The 24678-nt window shown below is 37.0% G+C and overlaps 1 protein-coding gene across 1 annotated transcript in view; it reads left to right on the forward strand.

Annotated features, from left to right (window-relative positions):
* Cul3 (cullin 3) overlaps positions 1–24678 on the forward strand; it is a 61152-nt gene that overhangs the window by 29363 nt on the left and 7111 nt on the right. The window contains exons 7-14 of the mRNA XM_083118306.1: positions 1232–1408; positions 2581–2751; positions 6636–6743; positions 8539–8663; positions 9774–10023; positions 14326–14495; positions 17976–18114; positions 23107–23238. Of these exons, the coding sequence (XP_082974432.1) occupies positions 1232–1408; positions 2581–2751; positions 6636–6743; positions 8539–8663; positions 9774–10023; positions 14326–14495; positions 17976–18114; positions 23107–23238 (1272 nt within the window). The remainder of the gene's footprint in view (positions 1–1231; positions 1409–2580; positions 2752–6635; positions 6744–8538; positions 8664–9773; positions 10024–14325; positions 14496–17975; positions 18115–23106; positions 23239–24678) is intronic.

Below are 24678 nucleotides of genomic sequence, written 5' to 3' on the forward strand. Positions count from 1 at the left end.
GACACTTCCTGTATCCTTAAATTGGAGTCCTTACTAGGAGGATTACGCTTAGCATCTTTGAACTGTTATTGGAGATTTGGTTTTATGAACCAAACCATGGTGCCATGGATGTTCGGTCGATGTCAATACAAACACTTCCTGCTGCTCTTATCATTTACGCAAAACAAAGATTGCTTCAATAGTGTGTTGTTTTCAATACATATCAAATGAGCTCAATAATTTATAACCACCCTGTATATGTATCAAATAGATACAACTCACTTGGAAAATGAAGAGGTTGATTTCAGAACCTAGTTGCATACTCACATTTGATTGAGAGATTATAATGGACTATATAGTGTGGCCAGAAGAAGATTTGCAAGAGGTGAACAGGCATTGACAATGTGGCAGTTTTGGAATTGTAGCTATAGTTCAGACTTGAAGAAACTTAGATGCATTTGAGGAGGCCAGTGAGTAATCCATGCTATGTGAACTTGCTGCCTGTACACTGCACCTCAAGGTCAATAAACAGAGCAGGGGTGGGGGAGCCACTTTCAGTGAGGGGTAAATGTACTGTGCGGGTTGGTGACAAGCCGCCACCTGTTACTACTGCCATGATTACACTGCCACTGCACTGTTACTCATGAATCAGATTACGAAAGGTCTCCCACTACACGGACGTAACCTCCTTTCCACTTCTCTTTCAGTGCCACAGTAACGTACGTACTTCACACATGCATACGAGAGTTCTCTTGCACAAATACTGAGGTTGATTGATTTATTTGGTGTTTTAAGTCCACTTTATTATGCACAGTAAGGCTAATTGAGACTGGACCTACAGTTTAAAGTGGGATCCGAACCACTATGTGCCTCCACTGGGTATCAAACCTGGGACCCCTTGATTACAATGCAACAACGCTACCACTGTGCTATCAGGCAGGCTCTACTGTAGTTTGACCTGGCCTGCTATAGCGAATGGCAGCAGAGGGGTTAATGTGGTGAAATATCCTAAGTAATGGTGGGTAGCGATGTTCAAGAGTATTGGGTGGGACATGTTCAATTGGAGGGATATGATTGTGTGTATGACTTGACACATATATCTGTTCTCAGTGCGGTCGGGGACTGCTCTGAGAACGTAAATGTGTAGATACCTTGAGATATGTTTAAGTTATTCAGCATTCTGTAGTAAATTTTTTATGCAATATAGTATTTTTTTCTTGTGAAACATTAATTTCCTTTTTTTGTCTTTCAGAATTTACTGGATTTGAAGGATAGGTTTGACCATTTTCTCCACAACTCCTTCAATAATGACAAGATTTTTAAACAGATGATTGCTTCTGACTTCGAGTATTTCCTAAATTTGAACCCTAAGTCACCAGAATATCTTTCTTTATTTATTGATGATAAATTAAAGAAAGGAGTGAAAGGAGTAAGTATATTTTTTTGTTTATTTGTAAGTTTTTAATACATTGGTTCAATTTCATAATCATAAACCATACTACGACGTGCATTTCAAAAGAAAGTGCTGATTTTTAAAAAAAGTAACGCCACAGTGATCGGAATGTGCCTGCGCAATAACATCAACTGGTCCATTGGCAACCTAACAATCATATTTTTGCTAGTCATGTGAGAGAGCATGTTAAAATGGCTGCACAAATACACAATCTCGCCTGTTGAGAAGTACGGTGTAAGGTTCGATTTGTTAACGTCAAAGGTCATAATGCTGCTGAAATTCACAGAAAATTGTGTGAAGTGCATGGTTCGAATGTAATGAGTAGAGGCATGCATATTTCTTTTCTGATGAAAACACAAAATGTGAAGTAACACGTAATGTTAATTTTTCATGTTTCTGAAAGGTGTGAGGTGCATTTTCCCACCCTGTATTGTCACGAAATAATGGGAAATGAGCTGCAAAATGGGAAATAGACTCTTAACCACGAAATTTAGAGTTTATTTACCGATGCGACACTTTCTGAAGTCAGAATTATCCTGAGAGTTTTGCAATTGACAGAAAATTAGTTAATTCTGCTGTAAATATTCGAAAAGCAATATACAGGAATAAACTTAATATTCATAAATGTGCTATTAGAAGGGATATGTTTATTTTGTGTAGTAAGAGCGGTTTTTAAATCAAATTTAGGTTTATATTAACATTTTTGAAAGTAATATGTAATTTTATATACCGCTTTTTCACTGCTATAACAGCAAAATTTTATTTTATTTACAGCTTTTGAACTCGAAATTGACTCTTTTTGTACTGAAATTTTGCTTCTTTTTTTTATTTACTAAAAATATATACCTCTACTTATCACTATTCATTTCCATCTTTGCAATTGGCCAAAAGTGGCCGAAATTATGACAATTTTGTCGCCAGCATTAGATGAAGTAGGAAGCAGTAAGAGGGCACTCTGCATTGTCTTTTACCTTCATTTTAAACCTTAATCTAACTTACCTTAATATGTTTTAAACTCCTAACTATTCTTGTCAACTGCTGAAGAAGCCATGTGATGTGGTGAAATTTGAGTAACTAAAGCAAATAAGACCTCAGCTGCTGAGGGATCTCACTTCATTTGGTTTATAAATGTTTGTGATTTATTTCAGATGACTGAGCAAGAAATAGAGACTGTTTTAGACAAGACCATGGTCCTCTTCAGGTTTTTGCAAGAAAAGGATGTGTTCGAACGGTACTACAAACAGCATTTAGCTAAACGACTACTACTCAACAAGTCTGTCAGTGATGACAGTGAAAAAAATATGATCTCCAAGTTGAAGGTAATTTTGTTCAGTAATTTTATGCAATTTTTGTTTTAAAATTATCTATTTATGTAAGTGTTAGTGATTGATAAATATTCATTTGTTTTGGTTCATCTTCTACCAGCCAGAGACATGCAGAATGTGTTGGGTTGCTCCCTTCGTGACAGTTGGTAGAAAAGTGGGATAAGGTAAATGGTAACAAGCTTTGTGCCATCAAGCCCATCATTGGTGCATATCGTTCCTCATTCTGTCTCTTCCATCGAGAAGAGGTTATTTTAACATAAATGCAAACACAAGTAAGACTGACCAGCAATGAAAAAAATACACATAGGTCATTTAGAGGCTGGAAGTTGAAAGAAGCTTTCACAATACATTTGCAGAAGAGACACGGTGTTGTTCATTCACAATACGAGTGCATATCAGAGGGCAGACTATGCCCATCACCTATCTTATTGGGCAGTAATTGTACAGTCACGGACACTTCTGGGTTGAAAAAATTTCATTGAAAGTCAATGGAATTATTACAACCCAGAAGTGTCCATGACTGTACAGGAGACTATACCTGTCACACATCTGGAATTATTATTACAGGTACTTTTTAAAAATAAAGTTACACACACATACACAGATATATATTAATTCAGAAAGTGACAGCTTTGTGGCTGAGCTTTCAGTTTTGCCATCCCAGTTTGTGGGTTTGAGTTTCGGCTGGGGGGTGGGTGTTCTTTGTGATATGTCCTTTCGTCAATCGCCACTCATCATCCTTCATCGCAATTAGGCAAAAGTGCCAGTAAAGTGATGCTAAATAATAAATATACAAATATGTTAATTAAGGAACTGAATAAGCAATTAATGTTCTTCATGAAGCATTTGAAATCTAATTTTGGTTCAGTAGAATTATTGGTTATCAATGACTGTAAATTTTATATCTGTAGTGATTAGTATTCATATCAACCTATCCATCCTACTTTATATCAGATTGGTACAGAATTGGCACATTTTCTGTCAATACATTATATGTGCCAGTAAAAGATTTACGTAGATCCATTTCAATAAATTGCTGTTCAATGAATACAAATAAAATTAATTGCTAAGATTACCTTCACAGTTAGTCTGGTTGAATGTGCTTTTATTCTTTCATAGAAAGGTCCAGGGAAGAGTAAAAGTCCAGAAAAGAAGAAGGAAACAGATGGAAATACAGATTAAATAAATATATCTATTTTTTTTTTTAAGTGAGACATTATATAAGCATTTTTCCTATTATATTTTTTCATACATTAAAAATTATTTAATCACTTCAAGAGAGTGCACTAAAATTAATTGGTTTTGATGTGGCCTACAGTTTTTGGAAGAAGTTATTTAGTGATGTGTAAGTGTTATAGCTGCCATTTAGTTCAACTAAAGAAAACGTCTGCCAGTACATGTTAGGACCATCTACACAGGGTTGCCACATTTTCAGTGATGTTCCATTTGGAAAGAAATGCATGTATGAATTTTATATTGAGATCGTGTGTATCGTTTCCTATATATGCACATAAAAGTACTAGAGTTTTTGAAGCTATTTATAAAGTAACATAATTATTCTAAAACTTTAAATTTAATACCATTTTAGGTTTAGAACCTAATGTCTTGGATGCTATTGCTAGGATAACCGAATAGAAATTTTAATTTCCAGGAGATCGTTATGTATGTTGCTTGTAGCTTCAGTAATAACCAGCTCATGCTGCTACTGACATATCCTGGTTTCTTTTACAGCCAGTGTTTTGATCTGGCTTATAAAATCTTTCCGATCAAACTAAGAGGCTAAAAGATCAGAAAACTAAATTAGTCATTCCTTTTGATCATAATGTTAATTTTGGAAGAAACATATTGGTAACATTTTATTTATTGTACAACGATGGTTCCATATTTCAAAATGGCAGCCATTGGGTTAGATGTATTGTTGTTATCTTGGAGTAAAAAGTTAACCATGTTACTTATTAAGTGTCAATGCAGGATAGTTCATGATGTGGTAGAGTTATCTTATCTAATGCAGCTCTTGTTATTTTATTGATAAAGAAGTTAGTTTCTTATGGAAACAAGGCAATTCCTATTGCTCGTTACATTTGAATTTTTAAAGTCCAATTGCATTATTTGTTATGTGAAGAGAATATAATTTTCATTTTAGTGACATAATTTGTACCTGTAACAATTATTCTCAAAAAGATTGCGGTTTTTATACAGTATGAGCGTACAACAAAAGCGTTGTTATGTTTTGAAATGTGAGATTTGATTCAATGAGAGTTGAACTAGACATTTTTAACATGTTGTGGCCAAGAAAAAATAATAAAAAAGAAAGCTAAATTAATGAGAGTGAAAGTATTTCATGATTTTTGACAATTTTTTTTGATTACATGTCGAAGGAAACATGGTCAGTCAAATTTTATTTCATGTGGCAACCCTGTAAATAGTGCATTTGTATTATTGGCTTTCTATGATTTCAAGTGAGAGAAACTTTTATCTAGTCGAGTGTGCAAAGTAATTGGCTAAATGGGACATTCATTGGTATTTAGTTTAAACTCTCCCTTTGTTGTATTGAGAGTAGAATTTAATGATTAGATTTAATCAGTGCTAGGTAGAAAATAAACAATTTAAATAACAAAAATAGAATATGTTAGTTCGGTATTGTATTTTTTATTATTCTATGGTACGTTACAAAGCAATAGTGTAGTACCATTTTTTTAAAATAATCTTATACATCAATGTAGTTTTTACAGTGCTTTACTCTGACTGATCATGATTCCTTTTACGATTTCAATTTGGAATGTGTTATCTGCCTTCCAAAGTAATTAGTTTCATTCATAAGAATGCTTCACATGAGACTTAATTTTGATAACTATTTTAAAAAATTAATAGATTCAAATGGGGTTGGTTTTACCACATGAAACCAACATCTTGGTCACACTGACGTGCCCCCCCCCCCTCTGTCCTTCCTCACAGCTGATGGATGTTTTGTTTTTTCCATACTTATTGACTGTGACATGATGAAAATTGTAAAGAAACATGGGCTTTAGATTCCATACTTACAGAATCACATGGCCATGAAGTCTTTCCAACATAACATAAAAAAAGTATTGCAGTTACAGTTACATGGCTTGAGGCAAAAGAAAGAGTAACTCACAATGTTTACACTTTGTTCTAGCTAGAGGTTGAGTTGGTATAGGAGGCACTGCAATCGCTGGAACTGAAAATGCTGTCAGCACAGGAAAAAGCTCAATGTGTTTTATGGTATCATGAGACAAGTCAATGATTGCTGTACAGCGAAATTTTAGGAGGGAAACTAAATTTGTCATACCATGCAATGGTGCTTTTGTAATCAGGAGGTGGCCATCCACATTCCCTCCTAAAATTTTGATGTATCAGTGACCTGGTCTCGTGATTCCTTAAAACGTATTGAGCTTTCTCCTGCATTGATGCCATTTTCAGCTCCAGCAACTGCAGCGCATCCTATACCAACTCAGCCTCTACCTAGAGCAAAGCCATGCAGCTATAACTAATAGTTTCTTTGTAATAAACCTTTGTAATGTTGGAAAAACTTTATTGGTACCCTGTATAATTTAGCTCTGCCCATGTGGGTACAGATGCACATGATTTTATACAACAAAACAAACCGAAATATGCAATCTTGATCTGTGTTTGAGTTCTGAGTGATCCTATATTTTTCACTTAAATATCCTCATAAAACATCAGGTTGACTTGAGCATTTACAACCATCAACTTCTCCATCTAGTATGCTTCATTTGTTTACATAAAATTTTAAAATCCAAATACCTTTCATGAAATCAAAGTAACATTTCATAAATGTCTGTGTTGCTTGACTTTACATATTCATAAATAATGTGTTAATATATTTACTATTTCAGACTGAATGTGGTTGCCAATTCACATCAAAATTAGAAGGAATGTTCAAAGACATGACAGTTTCAAACACAATTATGGATGAGTTCAAGGAACATGTTTTAACTTCAGGGGTAAGTGTGTGTAACTTCAACTCAAATATTTATGACATTAAATGAAGTTCTCTAAGGTTATGAACAGGGCTTGGAAGTTGATTTTTATTTCCCTGGTGCCTTTAAGATGATGCTAACATAATAGTAGTCAGTTTTCCTTCATTAAGAACTGGAAAATGTGTTTTTTATTTTGCATGTGTCATTTTGCAGTATTTTTACAAGTAGACGTTTTAGTCATGTTTTAGGTTTTCTAACTGCATTTGCGTTTGTGCTCTTTTAGAACAGAAAATTAATTTTTCATTTGCAAAGAGCATCCAGGCACCTAATGGCGGATAATGGCAGACTTAAAATTGCAGGAAGCTCCAAATAAAGTGCACAGTTGCACTTTTTTCTCTCTCTAAAACCTCAGTTGTTTAAACCACTATTGTTTAAACTTTATTTAATCCCAATCCCATTGAATGTATGCTTGTTTATAAATGCCCTGATGCAAGTTTTTCATAGTTAAGCTTTTATTTTTATCGAGGAAGGAAAATAAAGCTGCATGGAAAATAAAACAGAATTCTCTCAATTCGTTTACTTTGTTAGTGTCCTTTGCAGAACAATCTATCTGACATGCAAGATAAGATATCTTGAAGATGATAGGTAAATTTTAGTTTGAAATTCTTAAGCAATTAACAATTTTCATAGATTATGGAATATATACAGTCATTTGTGACTTGTGTTTGTAGATGTATTTCGAGTCTGAGTATGTGAAATGCCAAATGTTAAATCCACACTTTAAATTAAGTAATTGATTTGAATTAGAATTTTTTGATACATTGGAATCGCACAGACCCTTTATATTGTTAAAATAATTGTATGTGTTACATGTGTGTGTGTGGTGAGAGGCGATAATACTTAAGGTTGAAGTTGAGAAACATGTGCCTTGAATTTTTTTTGGAAAATTCACCTTGAAAACCTGGAATTATACTTGAATTTTATCATGGTCCTAGAGTATCCAATATTACAAATAAAAAATTAAATAACAGGAATTTTATGGAAAAGTATCATAATGGAATATCTGAATTTGGGACACAAAATGCTTCCTTATCAAACACCTTATCATTTGGGAATCCGTAACAGCAGTTGGAGTGCCATGGCCCTATATTGGTTTACTTACAGGGAAAAGGATCAAATTGTGACTCTTTCTTCTCTCCAAATGATATTGTTGTTTCACGACAGTTGCTGTCCCCATATGGCTGCACATATGCTCATATGCTTTGAAATTTGAGGTGTTAAAACATGTACAATGCAGTCTGATTTTGGCACCAGCAGACTTTTATTTGTGTGGACCTTTGAAAGAACACTTGTTGGGGCAGAAGTTTGCATATGACAGTGTGGTAAAAGTGGCAGTGCAAAGTTGGTTAAAGGCTACACCAAAACGATTTTCTTCTAAAGGGCATCCACAACCTTGTGTGCAGGTGGACCTAGTGTGATGCAATGAAGGATGACTTACGTCACAAAATAAGATAAACAATTTCTCTAAGTACTCTTGTAAAAAAGTTTTTAATCAAATTCCTGTTATTTTATGACACTCCCTCATATTTTGTAATTTCTTGAGTCTGTATGGCACAAACCCATAATTATTTGTACTCTTCTTACATTCATGTCAGATAACTTTTTAAACTTAAGGAAAACAAGATTAACAATTTGCAATTTGAACTGTACATTCAATAAAATACTGTCTTAATATATGATGCACATTTGTACTAGGGGAAATATTTAACTAGTTTATCAGCTGAAATGCAGTGAACATTTTTTCCTCTTTTCTTTTCAGACAAATTTGCATGGTGTGGATTTGAGTGTGAGAGTACTTACAACAGGTTTTTGGCCAACTCAAAGCGCAACACCAAGGTGCAGTATTCCAACAGCTCCTCGAAATGCTTTCGAAGCATTTAGGAGGTAAGGCATTCAGTTTCTAAAACTTCTTGGGTTTTACTCCATAGACTGCATTGTTGATCCTAATAAGATTTATTTATGTATCCAAAGGACTTTACAACCTACAATCGTATAAATATGTATTCAGAGAATGTACACAAGGCTGAGAGGAGCCAGAATTCAGCAAATACTTCCAAGTTCTATCTTTTTACAGCTCTCTGGTACTTCCGTTGGTAATCTGGCAGACATCCCAACTGTACTCAATTTTTTCCCCACACTTTAAAGCTGTCTGTACACAATCAAATGAAACACGGACAGGACAACACATTGAATTCCAGCCTTAAAGGAAGTGATGTCAGAGCACACACCCAAGAATTTCTAATTAGGGACTGTTCTAAGTAAAGTCTTGTAACACTGTCGATCAGAGCAGTTACTGAAATTGATAAAAAAAAAATAATAATAAATATAATCCTGCATTTAAGTTTTTTCAGCTTGATGCCCTGAAAAATATAAAATCAGAGTTCCACTGTACCCATATATCTATGGAAATTATATTTTATGTCATTATGATCACATAGTTTCTAAGGTGTCTCAGATTACATTTAGACTAAATACCAAGAAAATTATCATCTTTGTTATGACTGATCGCTAAATCTATGTATTAATTTTTCTTGCCATACACACTATTCTGCCACCTTTCAGTAAAATGTGAAATTGCCAATTTTTTCTTTTGATTGTGCACGGGTGCAATTTTAGACCTTTCAAGATTTCCAATTTTAGACCTTTCAAGATTTCCAATAAGAATGCTGTTTAATGAATTTCAATTGTCTATTTTGTTTAGCCAATGACAATAGACTCCTGTACAGATGGTCTTAGGAACGATCATTTCTTAATGCTAACTAAAGATTAAATATATTTTCTGTGTTCCACAAAAAGTACCTTATTAAGATTTGTGTTGACTACAAAATCACTATGGTTTCATAGACAGTCTGCAAAGTTATAAATCATGACAGTATGAGCTTAAGCCTATGGTTATTTATTATAGTGGTTATTACATAGAAGGTGATTACAGATGTAACTTAAACAAATTCAGAAGACTTCCATTAAGTTTTTTGTTTTGGATTTTAATTTCAGATTCTACCTAGCAAAGCACAGTGGGAGGCAACTAACTCTACAACCTCAGCTAGGTTCTGCAGATCTAAATGCCGTTTTCTATGGTCCTCGGAAAGAAGAAGGGGAAGGGAAAGATGGAGCCAGCTCATCTACTGGGATGCCGTTGACTTCGCAGCGAAGTAATGGTCCTAGAAAGCACATCATCCAGGTTTCCACATACCAGATGTGCGTTCTCATGCTCTTCAACAGCAGGGATAAATTGACCTATGAGGTATGGTATTTACATTTATAGGAAAGAAATGTTTTCAGAAATTCTAAAATTTTAAATGGTTTACTACTAATGGATTACTTTTGTGTAAGTGAGGAAGAGCGCAGCATTTGGAGTTCTACTTGATTTTCTGTAAATATAAAGTAGATGTCAGTTGTTAGAATTAACGAGGTAATTTTGTGTGTGGGGTAATCTGACCAACTCTGCGGTATTTCCTGGAAACTCCCATATTAGAGCTAATTTTTTTTAGATCTTCCCGGCTCCTGTGTTAACATTCTATTTCTCCCACATATTTAATTCACAATATAGATCGTGAAATTTCCATTCATTCATACAAGGCATACAAATCTTCAAGTTGACTGCAAGGTCTTGCATGCATAAACTTTATTGCATAGTTCTCCACAAGCAGTGGACTGAGAAACGTGTAGATTTGTAAATTTTTATTCTCTATTTTGATCTGTATATTGTAGGGATGGGTCGATATGAAATTTTGGCCGATACCGATAAAGTACCGATATAAAATTTACCGATACCGATAACCGATATTCTACCGATCCGATATAAAATTAGAAATGGCCCTTGAAGAACCTGAAAGGTTCATTGACCTCTTTAATAAATGTGTGTTTGAAGGTGACTGCAGTACAAGATAAATTGCATATTTAGACATTTACTTTTTTAGAAAGTAGGGCATGGTTATTATCCATAAAAATTACAACAAAATGGCAGAATTTTGCACTAAATTCTCAGATAATAATCAATATATCGGATTGGTAAAATAATCGGTAATTTTACCGATACACCGATATGCCTATATCGGCCGATACCGATAGAGTACCGATTAATCGGTCCCATCCCTAGTATATTGTATAAAATATAAATTAATTCTTTTGTTTAATACTATCCATTCCATAAACATTTGCTGAAGTGTCCCATTAAAAATGTGCAAAATTTGTTGCGACTAAATCTCCTGTAAATTCAGTGCCGAAAGTTTGAAATCTCCCTTCAATTAATGGCTGAAAGTCTGTCACCCTGGTGTATGTGTGTGTGTGTGTGTGAGAGGGTGGGGTGGGGGGGGGCAGGAGACCCAGGTTTGATTTGCAGAGTGAGAATTTTTCCAACATCAGGGTGGCTACTCACCGGGAATTCCTTGAATTCTGGGAATTATGCTTGAATTATTGGCTCCGTGAATTATGTGTGAATTTTTCTCCGTAGACTTGAAAAAATGCAACTTTATTAATCAAATCCCATTGCATTTATGGATATTTACAAATGCCCGGAGGCAAGATTTCACAGTTTAACTTTTATTTTTATCGAGGAAAGAAAAGAAAGCTGCATTGAAAATAAAACAGAATCTTCTCAATCCACTTACTTCGTTAGTGTTCTTTGTAGAACAATCTATCTGACAGATAGAAGATTATTGCAAGATAAGATATCTTAAAGTTGATTAGGTAAATTTGAGCTTGAAATTCTTATACAATAAACAATTTTTCATAGATTAGTATATCCCGTAACATTTGTGACTTGTGTTTGTATGTAGATTCGAGTTGAGTATCTGAAATGGGAAATGTAACCTCTGCACCTGTGTAGGATCTTCTACCTGGGGGAAACATCCACAGCCCTGAACCTCCGCATCAACAACCACTGCTCCTCCACTCAAAACCTGGACTTTGCTGTTGCCATTGACACCAATCACCACAATATTCCTTTTAATGACTGCTTGCAGGTAGCGATCATCCACTCCTTGCCCCAATCCACCAACACCTCAATATGTAGAAGATGGGAGAGGGCCTACATATCGACCATAAATGCAACCACACCCCCAGGCCTGAACAAGGCCACCCAGTAATGCCCCTCATCTCCAATCCTCACCCTCAGCACCACCTTTCCCCAAACCTTCCCCTCCCACCACCCACAATTTTCGACAAGCCTGGCGAAAGAACCACCTATATTTTTTGTGGCACTGTCAACACTATTTTTTGGGACCTGGCAACACTGCAGGTCATGCTAACTTTTCGTTCTTGTCACAAAGTTCTACAACGTTTCTCTACTCCTTAAGATGTAACATACCGTCACGAGAATTTAAAGTTTTTCTGCGTCCGGTGAGTGTTTCCTCTCTCCTCTTTCACTTTATATTTTAAATATATATATACGTGGGTTAAATCATGGCAACTATTTTTTTTCTCGCGAACAGGGGACAATACGAAAAATCTAAGATATATATGTTTGAAAATGTATGGAATGTACTTTCGAAAGAAGCCACCAGATGGTGTATGTGAACAACAATGCACCCAAGTTCAGTCGGTGAGTGATAGCATTCGAAAATGGAGGTCATGAAGCAGGAGCAACGTTCGTACGTTAAAATAGCAGTTCTCTGTGGCAGAAATGCACGGGAATGCCATACAGAGCTACGGGAAGCTCTGGGTGTGCATGCCATGCCCTATCGAACATTGGCGAGGTGGGTGGAGGCCTTCAAATGGGGCAGAGTGTCAACTGCCAATCTGCCTCATAATAAAACACTGTTGTCCAATATCCTGTGTTCTGCCTCTTCCCTACGACAGTCTCCTGCATCCAGACTTCATCTGGTGGCTTCATTCGTAGGTACATTCCATACACTTTCACATGTACATCTTAGATAGTTGCCATGACTTATGACTTAACCCTCGTATATATACCATTTAATTGAATTAGAATTTTTGAATACATTGGAATCATACAGACCCTTTGTATTGTTAATATAATTGTGTATGTATGTGTGTTGGTGGTGAGAGGCGGTAATGTGTAAGGTTGAAAAAGAGAAAGCATGTGCTTGTATCCCTTGAATTTTTGGGAAGTTCACCTTGAAAACCTGGAATTATACTTGAAATTCTTCATGGTCCTAGGGTGGCCACTCTGTTGCATAAACCATTCTTTTAGGATGTACGAATGGGAAGCATTAACATCTTCAAAAGAGGGAATATAATTTGATCTGGTATCTCATTGTTCACAATAATATATTTATAGTAGCCAGGAGAAAGATTTAACACAGTTTACAAATTTGTTTTCATGTTTATCATTAGAGCTGAGATGATACCACTTTGAACAATGCCAGTACTCTTAATGATCCTCACTGATACCAATGCTTGAAAATTGTAACAATTAAAAGTTGTTAAAAAATTGATTGCACTGCAATTATATGTATCTATTTACAAGAGATTTGTGAATTATGTCGAAATATTAAAATAGCTGTCATTAAATCGCAGTCCATTTTTTTCACACAGTACTGGTGCCAAATTAATGAGACCTTCAAATTTTGCATAAATTCCAGGGTAATTAGGTTGTGGGAAAGTCTCATGCAGCATTTTTGCAAACACTGCAAAATACACAAAACTTTGGAAACATATCAACTGTATCAGTGCATAAATTACAACCAATAGTTTCAGATAACTGATATGAATGGTATTGACCTGTACAACTTTACAAAAAATTCCCTGTTGTTAAATTTTTAACTGAATAAGCAGAGAGAGCATGACCAATACAATCAGCTGTTTACCGTGTAATCCTGCCCTTGCATTGTCAACACATCATCGCCACTTTTAGTCAGTGCCATGTGTTTGTATCACCATGAAGGAAAGAAACCATACACAGCAAAAGTAGACACATAATATTTGACTTTGCTGAAGTTTTTGACCACAAAGCAAGGGAGGGAACCTATACGTATCGATTCAGCCCTAGTCATCATGTAATATGAGAGTAGGGATTTATGAACTCACTGTAAAAAAAAAGTCACTAACCTGCAACTTTTAGTAGGCCTGTGTCTTTCTCTACACAAAAACACTGTGGAGGAAATGGGGCATTCCAGCATTACGTGTGTAACATTTCACACAAGGTTGCAGGCATGAGGTTGGATTAAAAAGTTCATAATGAACTCCTTTCATAGAATTATGAAGTACTTTGTTGTGTCTGATAGCAGGCGAAAAGAAACTTGTGTACATAATTACAGCCTGAGTGCATGAAAAGCATTAAAGAAAATCTGTTACGTGGGATGCTTTAAAAACGTAGCGAAATTTGTAAGAAGCATATAGGCCACACATGCTAATAATTTTTGGGTTGAAATATGCAAATTATATGCATTCACAAACTTTTGAACTTAATGCAATTAAAAACAAAAATTTTCAGATTAATTCATTTTGTTATTTATAGAGTAGGATCACTTTCTATGGAATGCCCCCAAATGATACTTATTGTAATCGAATGTTCACATGATTTACACTTTGTTAAATACATAAAAAACAGTAGCTAATGATAAAATGCTGTTGTTCATTGCAGGAAATCCAAAGCGAAACAGACATCCCAGAAAGAGATTTGATACGTGCCTTGCAGTCATTAGCCATGGGGAAAGCGACACAAAGAATTCTTATTAAGAATCCAAAAACAAAGGACATTGAGCCAACGCATGTGTTCTTTGTAAATGACTCCTTCACATCAAAACTGCACAGGTATGCTATTTGGAATGTTTAGTCGTCTTATTTACTTTGGTCACAGTTGGTTCACAGAAATGCACATGCAGATTTAACGGTTTTCTAAAAGTTTGTTTGGATTTATGAGTGGAATGTAGAACTTAGGACTTTTATTCATAATTGGGAAAAGAGAGACGCGGTAGTATATAAATACGGAGAGACTAGTACTCATTTGCTGTTTTTTTCTTTTCGATTAATTTCAGTGGCCACTGCCACCATCCTCGTTGGAACTTGCTGTACTGTTGCTTGGTGTGCGTCTTTTGTTTGTAGTGCTCTGGCTGCCGCTCGGTGCGCTGTTGTTAACTGTGCATCTGGGTCTATGTTGTCTACTGTTTCCGGGTGATAACTGTTGTAGTAGGGAAATCCAAGTGTGGTGGGCTTGCCCGCTATCGATGTTTAGCGGGAAGTGCATTATGGCATGCATTTCCTTTATTTTGGTGTGTACGAGCATGTGGACAGTGTGTTTGACTTGAACCTTTTGAATTTTATGGCTATTGTATTTTATATGTTTAGCTAGACCAGTAGTGTGTTGGGCTTTTTTCTCATCTGCTAGGTACTGTTAGATTCCTTCATTGACAGATCTGATGGAACCGCCAATGTAATGTGCCTTGCATTCACACTCTGCATCGTATACATCTGGGTTATCAAGGGGGGAGAGGAAGTACAGTTTGTATTTGTTCAGTTTATCAGCTATTTTGGAATTGGGTTTGTGCGCTACTTTGATGCCATATGGGAGAAGGGCTTTGGATATGTGGTTGGAAGTGGTGGGATGGTAGGGAAAGGTAAACCATTTATATTGGTTGTTGGAGGTTGATTGTGGCTGGGTTGCTTGCAGATGGGTTGATTGTGGTTGATTAGGGTGTCTGACCTGTATTTCCGCTTTACTGCACCAAGTGGAAAGTTGTGCTTCAGTGTAGCCATGTTTAAGGGCTATTTCAGTGATGGTGGCTATCTCCTCTCATAGATCCTCTTCTCTGCAACAGTAGGAGAAGGCTCTTCGATAAAAGTTCAGCCACACATTGGCTTTTTGCTTGGGGGGATGGCTAGAGAGAGCATGTATGTACTGGTTGCGTGCATCCGGTTTTCTGTAGACAGTGGTTGTGAATTTGTTGAGTGCACGTCTGATGGTGATGTCCAGGAAGTTGATTTTACCAGAGTGTGAGTGTGATCGTGTCAACAAGCACAGGATTTAAGTGATTTTATGATATTGCAAACTGTACTTTCTCAGTACATAAGCACAGATAATTCTTCATACAAATGATGTACTTTATTATTTTGCACTGTCATCATGTTGAATAATCACAGAATTTTTTTATCATTTTGTGTTTTTTATGTGTTTAATTCTGTAACATATTAATGTATTGTACAAGTTACTCACTATAATATGATCCATACAAAATTTGTATAAAATAGTCTTACTTAACTGTTTTCTTATGCTTGTAATAACCGTAAACTACAGGAAAATAATTAGTCTTACTTATGTGAGTGAGTATAGAATTTCAAAACTACGTTTCGGGGTTCGACTGTCTCCTTCCTCAGGTTCGTTTTCCTCTAGGCACAAATCTTTTTATGCTGCGTTAAAGAGTGTTAAAAGGATTAGGTTAAAAGGTTTGGTTAAAAAACACTTGTTAAAAACAGGTCACAATTCCTTTAAAAAAAAACCTTAAAAATCCTGCTTTAAGGTATTCCCCATTCTCCGTAAGATCTCTTTTCCCGGAATCCTATTAAACTGACTAAACACTTCATTGTTCTGTTTGCTCTGACAATCTACTCCTGACCGAGAAGTCGTAAAAGTTATTTTCCCCTCCTACACTATTCCGCCTTCCCCTACTTGCGTCACCAATCCAACTCAAACTCTCTTTCCACCTCAACTGCATCTCTATTCACCTAGCCAGATTTTTATCCCAGTTTTCAGCTCTCTGTTTCACTGTGCCATGGTTTGAATTTTGAAAGTAATAGCCACCAGTTGTATGCACTTCAAAACATCTGCTGGGCAGGGCGAGGTTGGGGTGAGCTGGAGGCAGAGAATTACTAGCTAACAGCACTTGTTTCCTTGTGAGCTATCTGGCAATGCTCTAGTCATGACCCCCATAGTTTACGGTAAGTCTGGATGGCTGATAACTAGAGCCCGGATTTGTAAGCAAAATGCATATTCTTTTACAGACTTCTAATGGTAAGGAGAAAGGTTATACTTCGTATTACATACCTTGATGAGCTATTTTACTAAGGTTGAAAGTGCTTATAAATGCTTATTTCTGCAGGAAACGGTTATGCTTGCTAATTTTATGATTTTGGTTTAAAATAGCATATTTTACCCAAATATGTCATATTTCAATCCTATTTCAATCACGCTACGGCATTGGGATGACGAGATCAATGCTTCTAAATAGCCACATGGGAGAAACGGCATCCAAGAAAAGATACAGTAGTTCCAAAATCATTTTTCCAAATTACCTGATATTATAACACAGTTGAAAGCTGGAAATAATCCATTGCAACATTCACTTTCTCTCATTGATGAAATTTCAGTAACGTTGTCTTCAGAAGCTCATGGTGTTGCTAAAATTGTGTCCGACAAGCTCAGTCAGGTATTACTGAAAAATCCCATTTACAAAGCACTGTGTCAAATTTATAAAAAAATATTTCTGGTGAAGAAACAGACATTGAAGAGGAATTCACCGAAGAAAAACTGTGGTGTTTTTCATATGCGCCTGTGATGTCATGCTACGTGGAAAGAACATTTTCACTGTACAAATCATTCTTCACTGAGGGGTGTAAGGGGTGATTTTCCACATAGTACACCCAACTGTCAACCTCACTTCCACGTTAGTACACCCTGGACTGCGTTTTGCAGATGAATGAGGCTCTGGCGACTGGCACTCTGGCCAGTATAATTTTGTGTGTGTTGTCCTGTTTTTTGTCCTTGTGTGTGCTGAGTGCCCCTTTACAGCCTCAGCTTTTAACGGAAGTCAGAACATTTTAAGCTTTTAAGATTTTACTTATGCAACGTTCGAGTTGTTCTTTGTAAAGATAAGGGGCTGGACCCCGTATAAAGTGACAGGTGCAAAATAGCCTAAGTGCTGACGCACCCAAAATTTTAAAATCAAATCAAATCATTCTTCACTGACAGACACAGGAGCTTCATACAAGAAAATTTCAGGATGACCTTCCTTACATTTACTGTAATAGCTTTGAATAAAATAAGAGTTCTAATAAACAAATGTTTTTTCAGATTTTCCTGTATTTGTTTATCCTTATTTTGATGCTTATTTTTTTCATTTTTCATGCTTATTAACTTGCTTATTTTACTGTTTGATTGTGCTTATAAATCTGGGCCCTACTGATAACTGTACATTTCCTCACTCTTAGACTGTATAACTGTACATTTCTTCACTCTTAGACTGTGTTTCTTTGCATGCCAGTTTAGCACCAAATAACTGTTAATCTCTTCTTTTTTAGAGTGAAAATACAGACAGTTGCTGCTAAAGGAGAGTCAGAACCAGAGCGAAGGGAAACTCGAAACAAAGTTGATGAAGACAGGAAGCATGAGATAGAAGCAGCAATTGTTAGGATAATGAAAGCTAGGAAACGAATGCCGGTAATATATTTTTTTGGTTTATTTCATGTTCTTGTATGTGGATTTTTTTTAATGTTCACACACTATTTTGTTAACTTTTATCTTCATTGTTGAAATAGTTATTAGTCCTTAGATCACAGAGATCCAAGTTGTAGAATTGTGACGAGACCAGAAGTTGGCTTGAAAGCTCACTGGCTTTCATATGAAATGCCATAGATACTTGAGTCACAATTTTCATAATTTGTCAGTAAGTTTTTAGTGTTATTTTTTTTGTTAATAATTATCTTTTTTAAACTGCATTACAACCTGATACCTTTCCCAAGCTAGTAACCACTCGATAGTTTCCATGTCAACCAGAAATGAGGAAAATGCTTTCTGCTGGACTGGGAGGAGTGATTTGAAACCTGGAGAGCATTGCTTACATACATGGTCTTGTCGCTTTTTGGTTTAATCCTCACCTTTGCATGTTTTGATCAGAAAGCTCATTTCGTAGAGTTTTTGTGGTAGCGCTTATTGTGCTGTATTTTCATCTGTTCACTCCATGTAGCTTATTTGTGCCCCCCCTCACACACACACACACACATATACACCTGGGTTTGACAGTAGACCATGTGGTTTCTCTGCTAGAGAGGCCAACATTCAGCAAGCATGAGAACAGCAGCAGCTTAAGCCGAACAAGGTTTACATGGCACAATTTTGCACTGAATCCACTAAACAAGATCATACTTCCCCATGTATGTTAAATTTTACCTTCTAAGAGCATAATGACTGGTTATTCATCTCATTAAAGAAACACAGTATATTACCTGTAGGCAACTTTAAGATCAATCTTGTCAACAATCTTAAATGTTCTTTTGTGATCAATTCCACAGAAGGAAATTAGAGTAATGATAAACAAACTACAGTCAACTCTTGATACAACGACCTTTCACAGTTCCCGGGAAATGGGTCGTTATTTCGAAGAGGTCGTTATTGGAATTTGCACCCATTTTCAGTTTAAACAGAGCTCAAACGGACACAAAGATTCCTAGGAGACTGAACCATTTATCCTGGTAGTTATACAACCTGTTTTACACAGGCCGCCCATTGTAAGAAGTAAAATAGAACATGAAAACGTTTTCACAAGAAAGGATATAAAGTAACGTTATTTTCTTTTAATTGTGCACAGTCGTTGCTCTTCCACGAAATTTTTACATTTCTAGTTCATGGGAAACCCGTTTGAACTGAGACCTACAAAAAGGAAAACAATCGCTTATTGCAAGCAAAACTCTAATAATTTTGATACCTGTCACACTGGCGCCAGCAAAAGTCGGGAGGTAATCGGGCAGAATGAATGTTGGATTTAATACGGGTCTACTAGAGCATTGTCTGTTACAAGATTAACTGGTAAGATAAGATCTCTCAGGAGAGACAATACAACCTTTCTAGGCACCAGACAAAAAATAAATAAGTAAATAAAGTGGTGCTGTAAATTTCGTTCTGGTTTGGCTGTGTAAAATACATCGTAAGAAAGTCACGTTTTCTTTGCTTCATCCAACTTCTAATTCACCTCGCCCATTCCAGGGAGCAGTCCAAACTCTTCCTCCCCTTGCATTGTAATCAAGCCTAAAAAAGGAAACATGCAACTTGCGATCTGTTTGCACCCAATGCATATTCTAGGACACATTGAACAGCATCGCACTCGATAATCATTTGGATTTGAAATTGGATTTCACTAAAGTGAAACTGTATATTTGGTCCCAATTAGCCCAAAAGCATAAAATGAACTCGAAACAAGCTTTATGAAACCTGTGCATTTTCAGATATCAAAATGGGAGATCATTATTTACTCCCACATTAATCGACAATTTAATGTTGGATTTAGTAGTATTCTCGATGTCAAACACCCGCTCCTTCAAGAGTTTTCCCCTTGAATTGTTTTTATTTTTTGTTTTTTTTAATCGGTCTCAGCTTATACATTGAGCACTTTTTTTTTAAATCGGTCTCAGCTTACACAGAGCACTTTTTTTCCCCCACATGAATGTATCCAGAACTGCTGGTTGCCCAAGGAAATGAAGAAAGGTCCACTTTTACTCTCACCTGTAATCAGCCCGTGTACACACACGAGCAAGAAAACATTCTGCATCCCCCCCCCCCCTTTTATACGTTTGCTGAGAGGAAAAGAGGGAGAAGTCAGTCAGCCAACGGAACACTTTTTTGGCAAATATTATGACATTGGCACAGTTAAGAAAACATAAGTGGAAAATGAGAGTTATGATGCACATAAAATCGAAGTAAACTTCTGCGGAAACCTGGATGACAATGCATTAAGCGGGTTGACGATCTTTAGTTGGTCTAAGTGGCTTTGATTATCTCTAACAGTTTCGCTTCTTTATGAAGTGTTACAGGGAACAAAGAACACGTCTGTATTTTTTTGGAACATTCCTGCGATCTTATCTCTCATTTCTCATGGTGTATTTTATTTATCGATGAAAGAGCTTGACCTGCCATACACATTGACAAAGACTGCAGGTACAGCATCATTTCAGGCTGCTCCCACTCCCCCCACATTCCCCCCTCGAGAGTTGTCAGTAACTCTTAGGACAAGGAAACAAATTAAGGTCGAGTTAAAATAACATCCAAGCATATTCGATCTCTTCTTGCATATCCAAGAGCAAGTGAATTCACAATGGCAAAACAAGCCTGGCGTGTTGGATAGCGGCCGGCGACTGCGGGGTAACATTGGTGCGCTTGGGTGAGGGGAGGGCAGAGGTCAAGTGCTACTGGATATCACTCAAGCGAGGTGTGGTGGTGTCTATTTTTAGATCAGGCCCACTTGCTAGATGTAGAGCGCTTGTGAAGGGAATGAGTGCAAAAAACTTATTTTTCGGCCGATTTCCTTTAATTTTTCAACTTTTTTCCAAATTTTTCACAGTTCCCGGGAAAAGGGTCGTTACTTCGAGAGGGTCGTTATATCCGAGGTCGTAGAATCGAGAGCAGGCTGTATGTTTTTCTGTGCGCCATTCATTTCAACATTCTCTTTCAAAAACATGTGCAAGCGTAGGTAAGGTCAGCACAGCCTCCCTGCAACAATTTTTCACTTATTATAATAAAATACTCTTTAGATCTGTTAATGTTCATTTTTCTCGGTATTTATTACTCTTCCAGTGCAGTGTATTATGTCAAATTCATGTTACTTTGTGTGTTAATCATGTGAAAAAACATGAATCAATTGTGTAGCTTAATTATACACACATATTCTCAAAGTAATTACAATTTTTTTAGTCATATTGAAAATTTAAGGTCTTTGGTTATGATGTATATGTATTATATTTATCCTGGGATATAGTTTTTATTATTATGTGTCATTGTGAGAACACATTATTATAATTAGTGTGGTGCAGATGATATTTTTAACTGCTACCAGCTATCTTATTGCTGAAAAAAAGTGTAGATGTATTAAGGGCATTCGGAAATGAATTGGACAAGCGTTATATAATCCACATTTGTTATATTTTACAACCAATACAAAGATGTACATTACCAGTAATCTCCCCCTGACTGAACGCACCGCTCCCATTTATCAGGAAGTTTCCTGATGGTTGCAGAGAACCACTCTCTTGGAGTAGAGTTGCACCACTCACGGACAGCGAGGTGGTCTGGAGTTCTTCATTAGATTGAAAGTGTCGATCACGCAATGCGTCCTTCATTTTGTCGAACAGTGCATAATCCGAGGGGGCTAAATCCGATGAATATGCAGAATGTGGGAGCACCGTAAAAATCCCATTGTTGCCAATGCCTCCTGTGTGTGGCAGCTCGTATGCAGCTTCGCATTGTCATTCTGAAGAATCACCCCGAGAGCCCATTTTCCTTGCCGCCTCTGCTGAATTCTACGTCGCACCTTTCGTAGAGTTTTACAGTTGCTGTCGCTGTTGACATTTTGGTTAGTGGGAAGCCAGTCCACCAGCAAAATTCCATCTTCATCCCAGAAAACTACCCATTTGCTTCTTGGGAGTGGGAGTCAGTAGAGGTTTTTAGAGCGTGGACTCCCAGTGTGTTTCCATTCCATGGATTACCTTTTTTCTCTGGAGTTTCAAAGAGGAACCAAGATTCGTCTCCAGTCACCAGTCTTTCGAAAAAATGGTCTCTGTCTTGGTTGTAATGGTGCAACAATTCTCTGCACATGTCCACTCGCTGTTGTTTCTGCTGATCCGTCAGATCCTGATGCACCCACTGAGCAGAAATTTTCCTCATTTGCAGATACTCAGGAATGATTGCATGCAGAGTTGCTCGCCCAAAACCAGTTTCACGTTGTAGTTGTTCAATTGTTACACGTCTATCTCCCATAATCAAGTTGGAAACACTTTGGATTGCTGCTGGGTGGCGACCAATGCTGACACCTTTGTCCACACTTTCATTTTCCCTTTCGAAATTTTGAACCCACTGAAACACTGTACTCTGTGAAGGCGTTGACCCACCACAAACGGCCACAAGTCGGCGATAAATTTCGGAAGCCGAAACAACCCTCTTTAAATAGGAACCACGGAGTCCACCTCTGACCACGAGAATCACCTTCCATTTCGTAGCTTTCCACGTATTCACTCACACCCATTCACGTTATGAGTCAGCAATTCTCTGGTAGTGGCGCTAGCAGATCCATCTTGTGGTGGAATGTTGAACTATGTCCAACCGTTAAGCAAAACAAAGTTTGCTTGACATGTTATTTGCAACAATGCAGTGTTGCCAGTCCAATTCATTTCCGAACAACCCAAGTAGGTACTTCATGATCAGAATTATATGGAAATTATATTGTCATGCAATCTTAAAATGCATAATTTGTATGATATTCAAATCGGTGTTTCCGAATTTCAAATATTGTTTGGGAATGAAAGGTGGATTCTTCATGAATTGTATTCTTCAACATGAAAACTTTTCTGTAACATGGCTTTGTTTTGTTCTTATCTGCAGTATTCATATGTTTCAGTGTATGTTAGCTATTGAGGTAGAGATGTTATGTGTACTTTTTTTCTGCAGCATAACGTGTTAGTAGCTGAAGTCACTGAGCAGCTGAAGAGCCGTTTTCTTCCATCCCCAGTCATCATCAAAAAGAGGATAGAGGGCCTCATCGAAAGAGAGTATTTGGCTCGAACACCTGAAGACAGGCAAGTAGAAAGCAAATTGTGTAGGCTTTTTAGTAAGTTTTTAGTACATTCAGAATACAAAAGAGGTGATCATATACATTCAGAACTTTAATGATTTCTAAATTTTGACAGTCTCAGTCAATAAATTGGTCCTCCCCATCATGGTGCATAACATTGCCTCCTTGTAATCAAGGGATCCTGGGGTCATACCCAGTGGAGGCACATAGTGGTTTGTGTGTCAATTTAAACTGTAGTTCCAGTTCCGTTTAGCCTATATGTGCATAAAGTGGACTTAAAACAACAATTCAAAGCTCAACCAATGTAATATGCCAGAATGAGAATTATAATGTTTCAAGTAATTGCATCTTATTATAACCAATTTCATTCCATAGTTTTGGGCATAGGTGTTACTGATGAGTAGAACCACCACATATTTATGGTGATACAAATGTAAAAGATGGAGATTTTGGTACAAAAACTGGGCAATTTCAGGATCGAAAGCATTTCGGTGTTAAAATGGTGAATATAACTAAATTTGATTTATAAACTATACTCATTACACACAATTAACATTTCGTTTCTAATAGCACATTTATATAGTTATCAGAGTACAGTGGCAGCTTGATTTTACATTTTTCAGGGGAACAAGCTGAAAGAACTTGTAGGTAAATGTAAAATTGGTGAAAATTTTATAGCATTTTACTCTATTGGGACCATGAATATTGAATGTACTAGGGTAAGTCAATATATATGTCGCAAAATGGAATAGAAAGAAAAGTTGAAATAGTTACCTGATGAAATGTGGTTTACTTTTCAACATAATCTCCATGAACATTTAGGCACTTGTCTCATCATTTCACGAGTCCCTCAAAGCCAGCAGCGAAGAAGGTTTGTGGTTAGTGTCGTAGCCAGCTGGTAACCTCCCGATGGACCTCCTCCATATCCTGGAACCAGTGACCACCCAGGTGTCTTCAGTGGGCCGAAGAGATGACAGTCGGATGGTGCCAAATCTGGACTGTAGGCTGGATGTTCCAGTCATTCCCAACCTAGGGACCGTATGTGAGTCACTGTGGTATTTGCACTGTGTGGACAAGCGTTGTCATCCAACAGAAGAACTCCATCTCTGAAAGCACCTGGACGTTTCCTGTGAATGCCTGACCTTATCTTTCTCAGGGTTCTGCAAATACATGGCTGCAGTGACAGTGTGAACCTGGGGCAGAAATTCCATGAGTAGGATGCCTTGACTGTCCCAAGACATGGTGACCATCACCTTCCGTGCTGAGTGGGTGACTTTACCATCATTTGAGTGCCATCTTACCCACTTGGCACTCGAATGATTCACTGCAGCAGGAGAACTTGACTACTAGCGCCATATACAATACATGGTGGTGCTGCCACCTACACCGATACTTGCGGAAAGGATCAGATCCACGGCTGATATTCATAAAACAATTTCACATTGCAG

The sequence above is a fragment of the Lepisma saccharinum genome, chromosome 3 (assembly GCF_977018435.1).
Source record: "Lepisma saccharinum chromosome 3, izLepSacc3.1, whole genome shotgun sequence".
NCBI lineage: Eukaryota > Metazoa > Arthropoda > Insecta > Zygentoma > Lepismatidae > Lepisma > Lepisma saccharinum.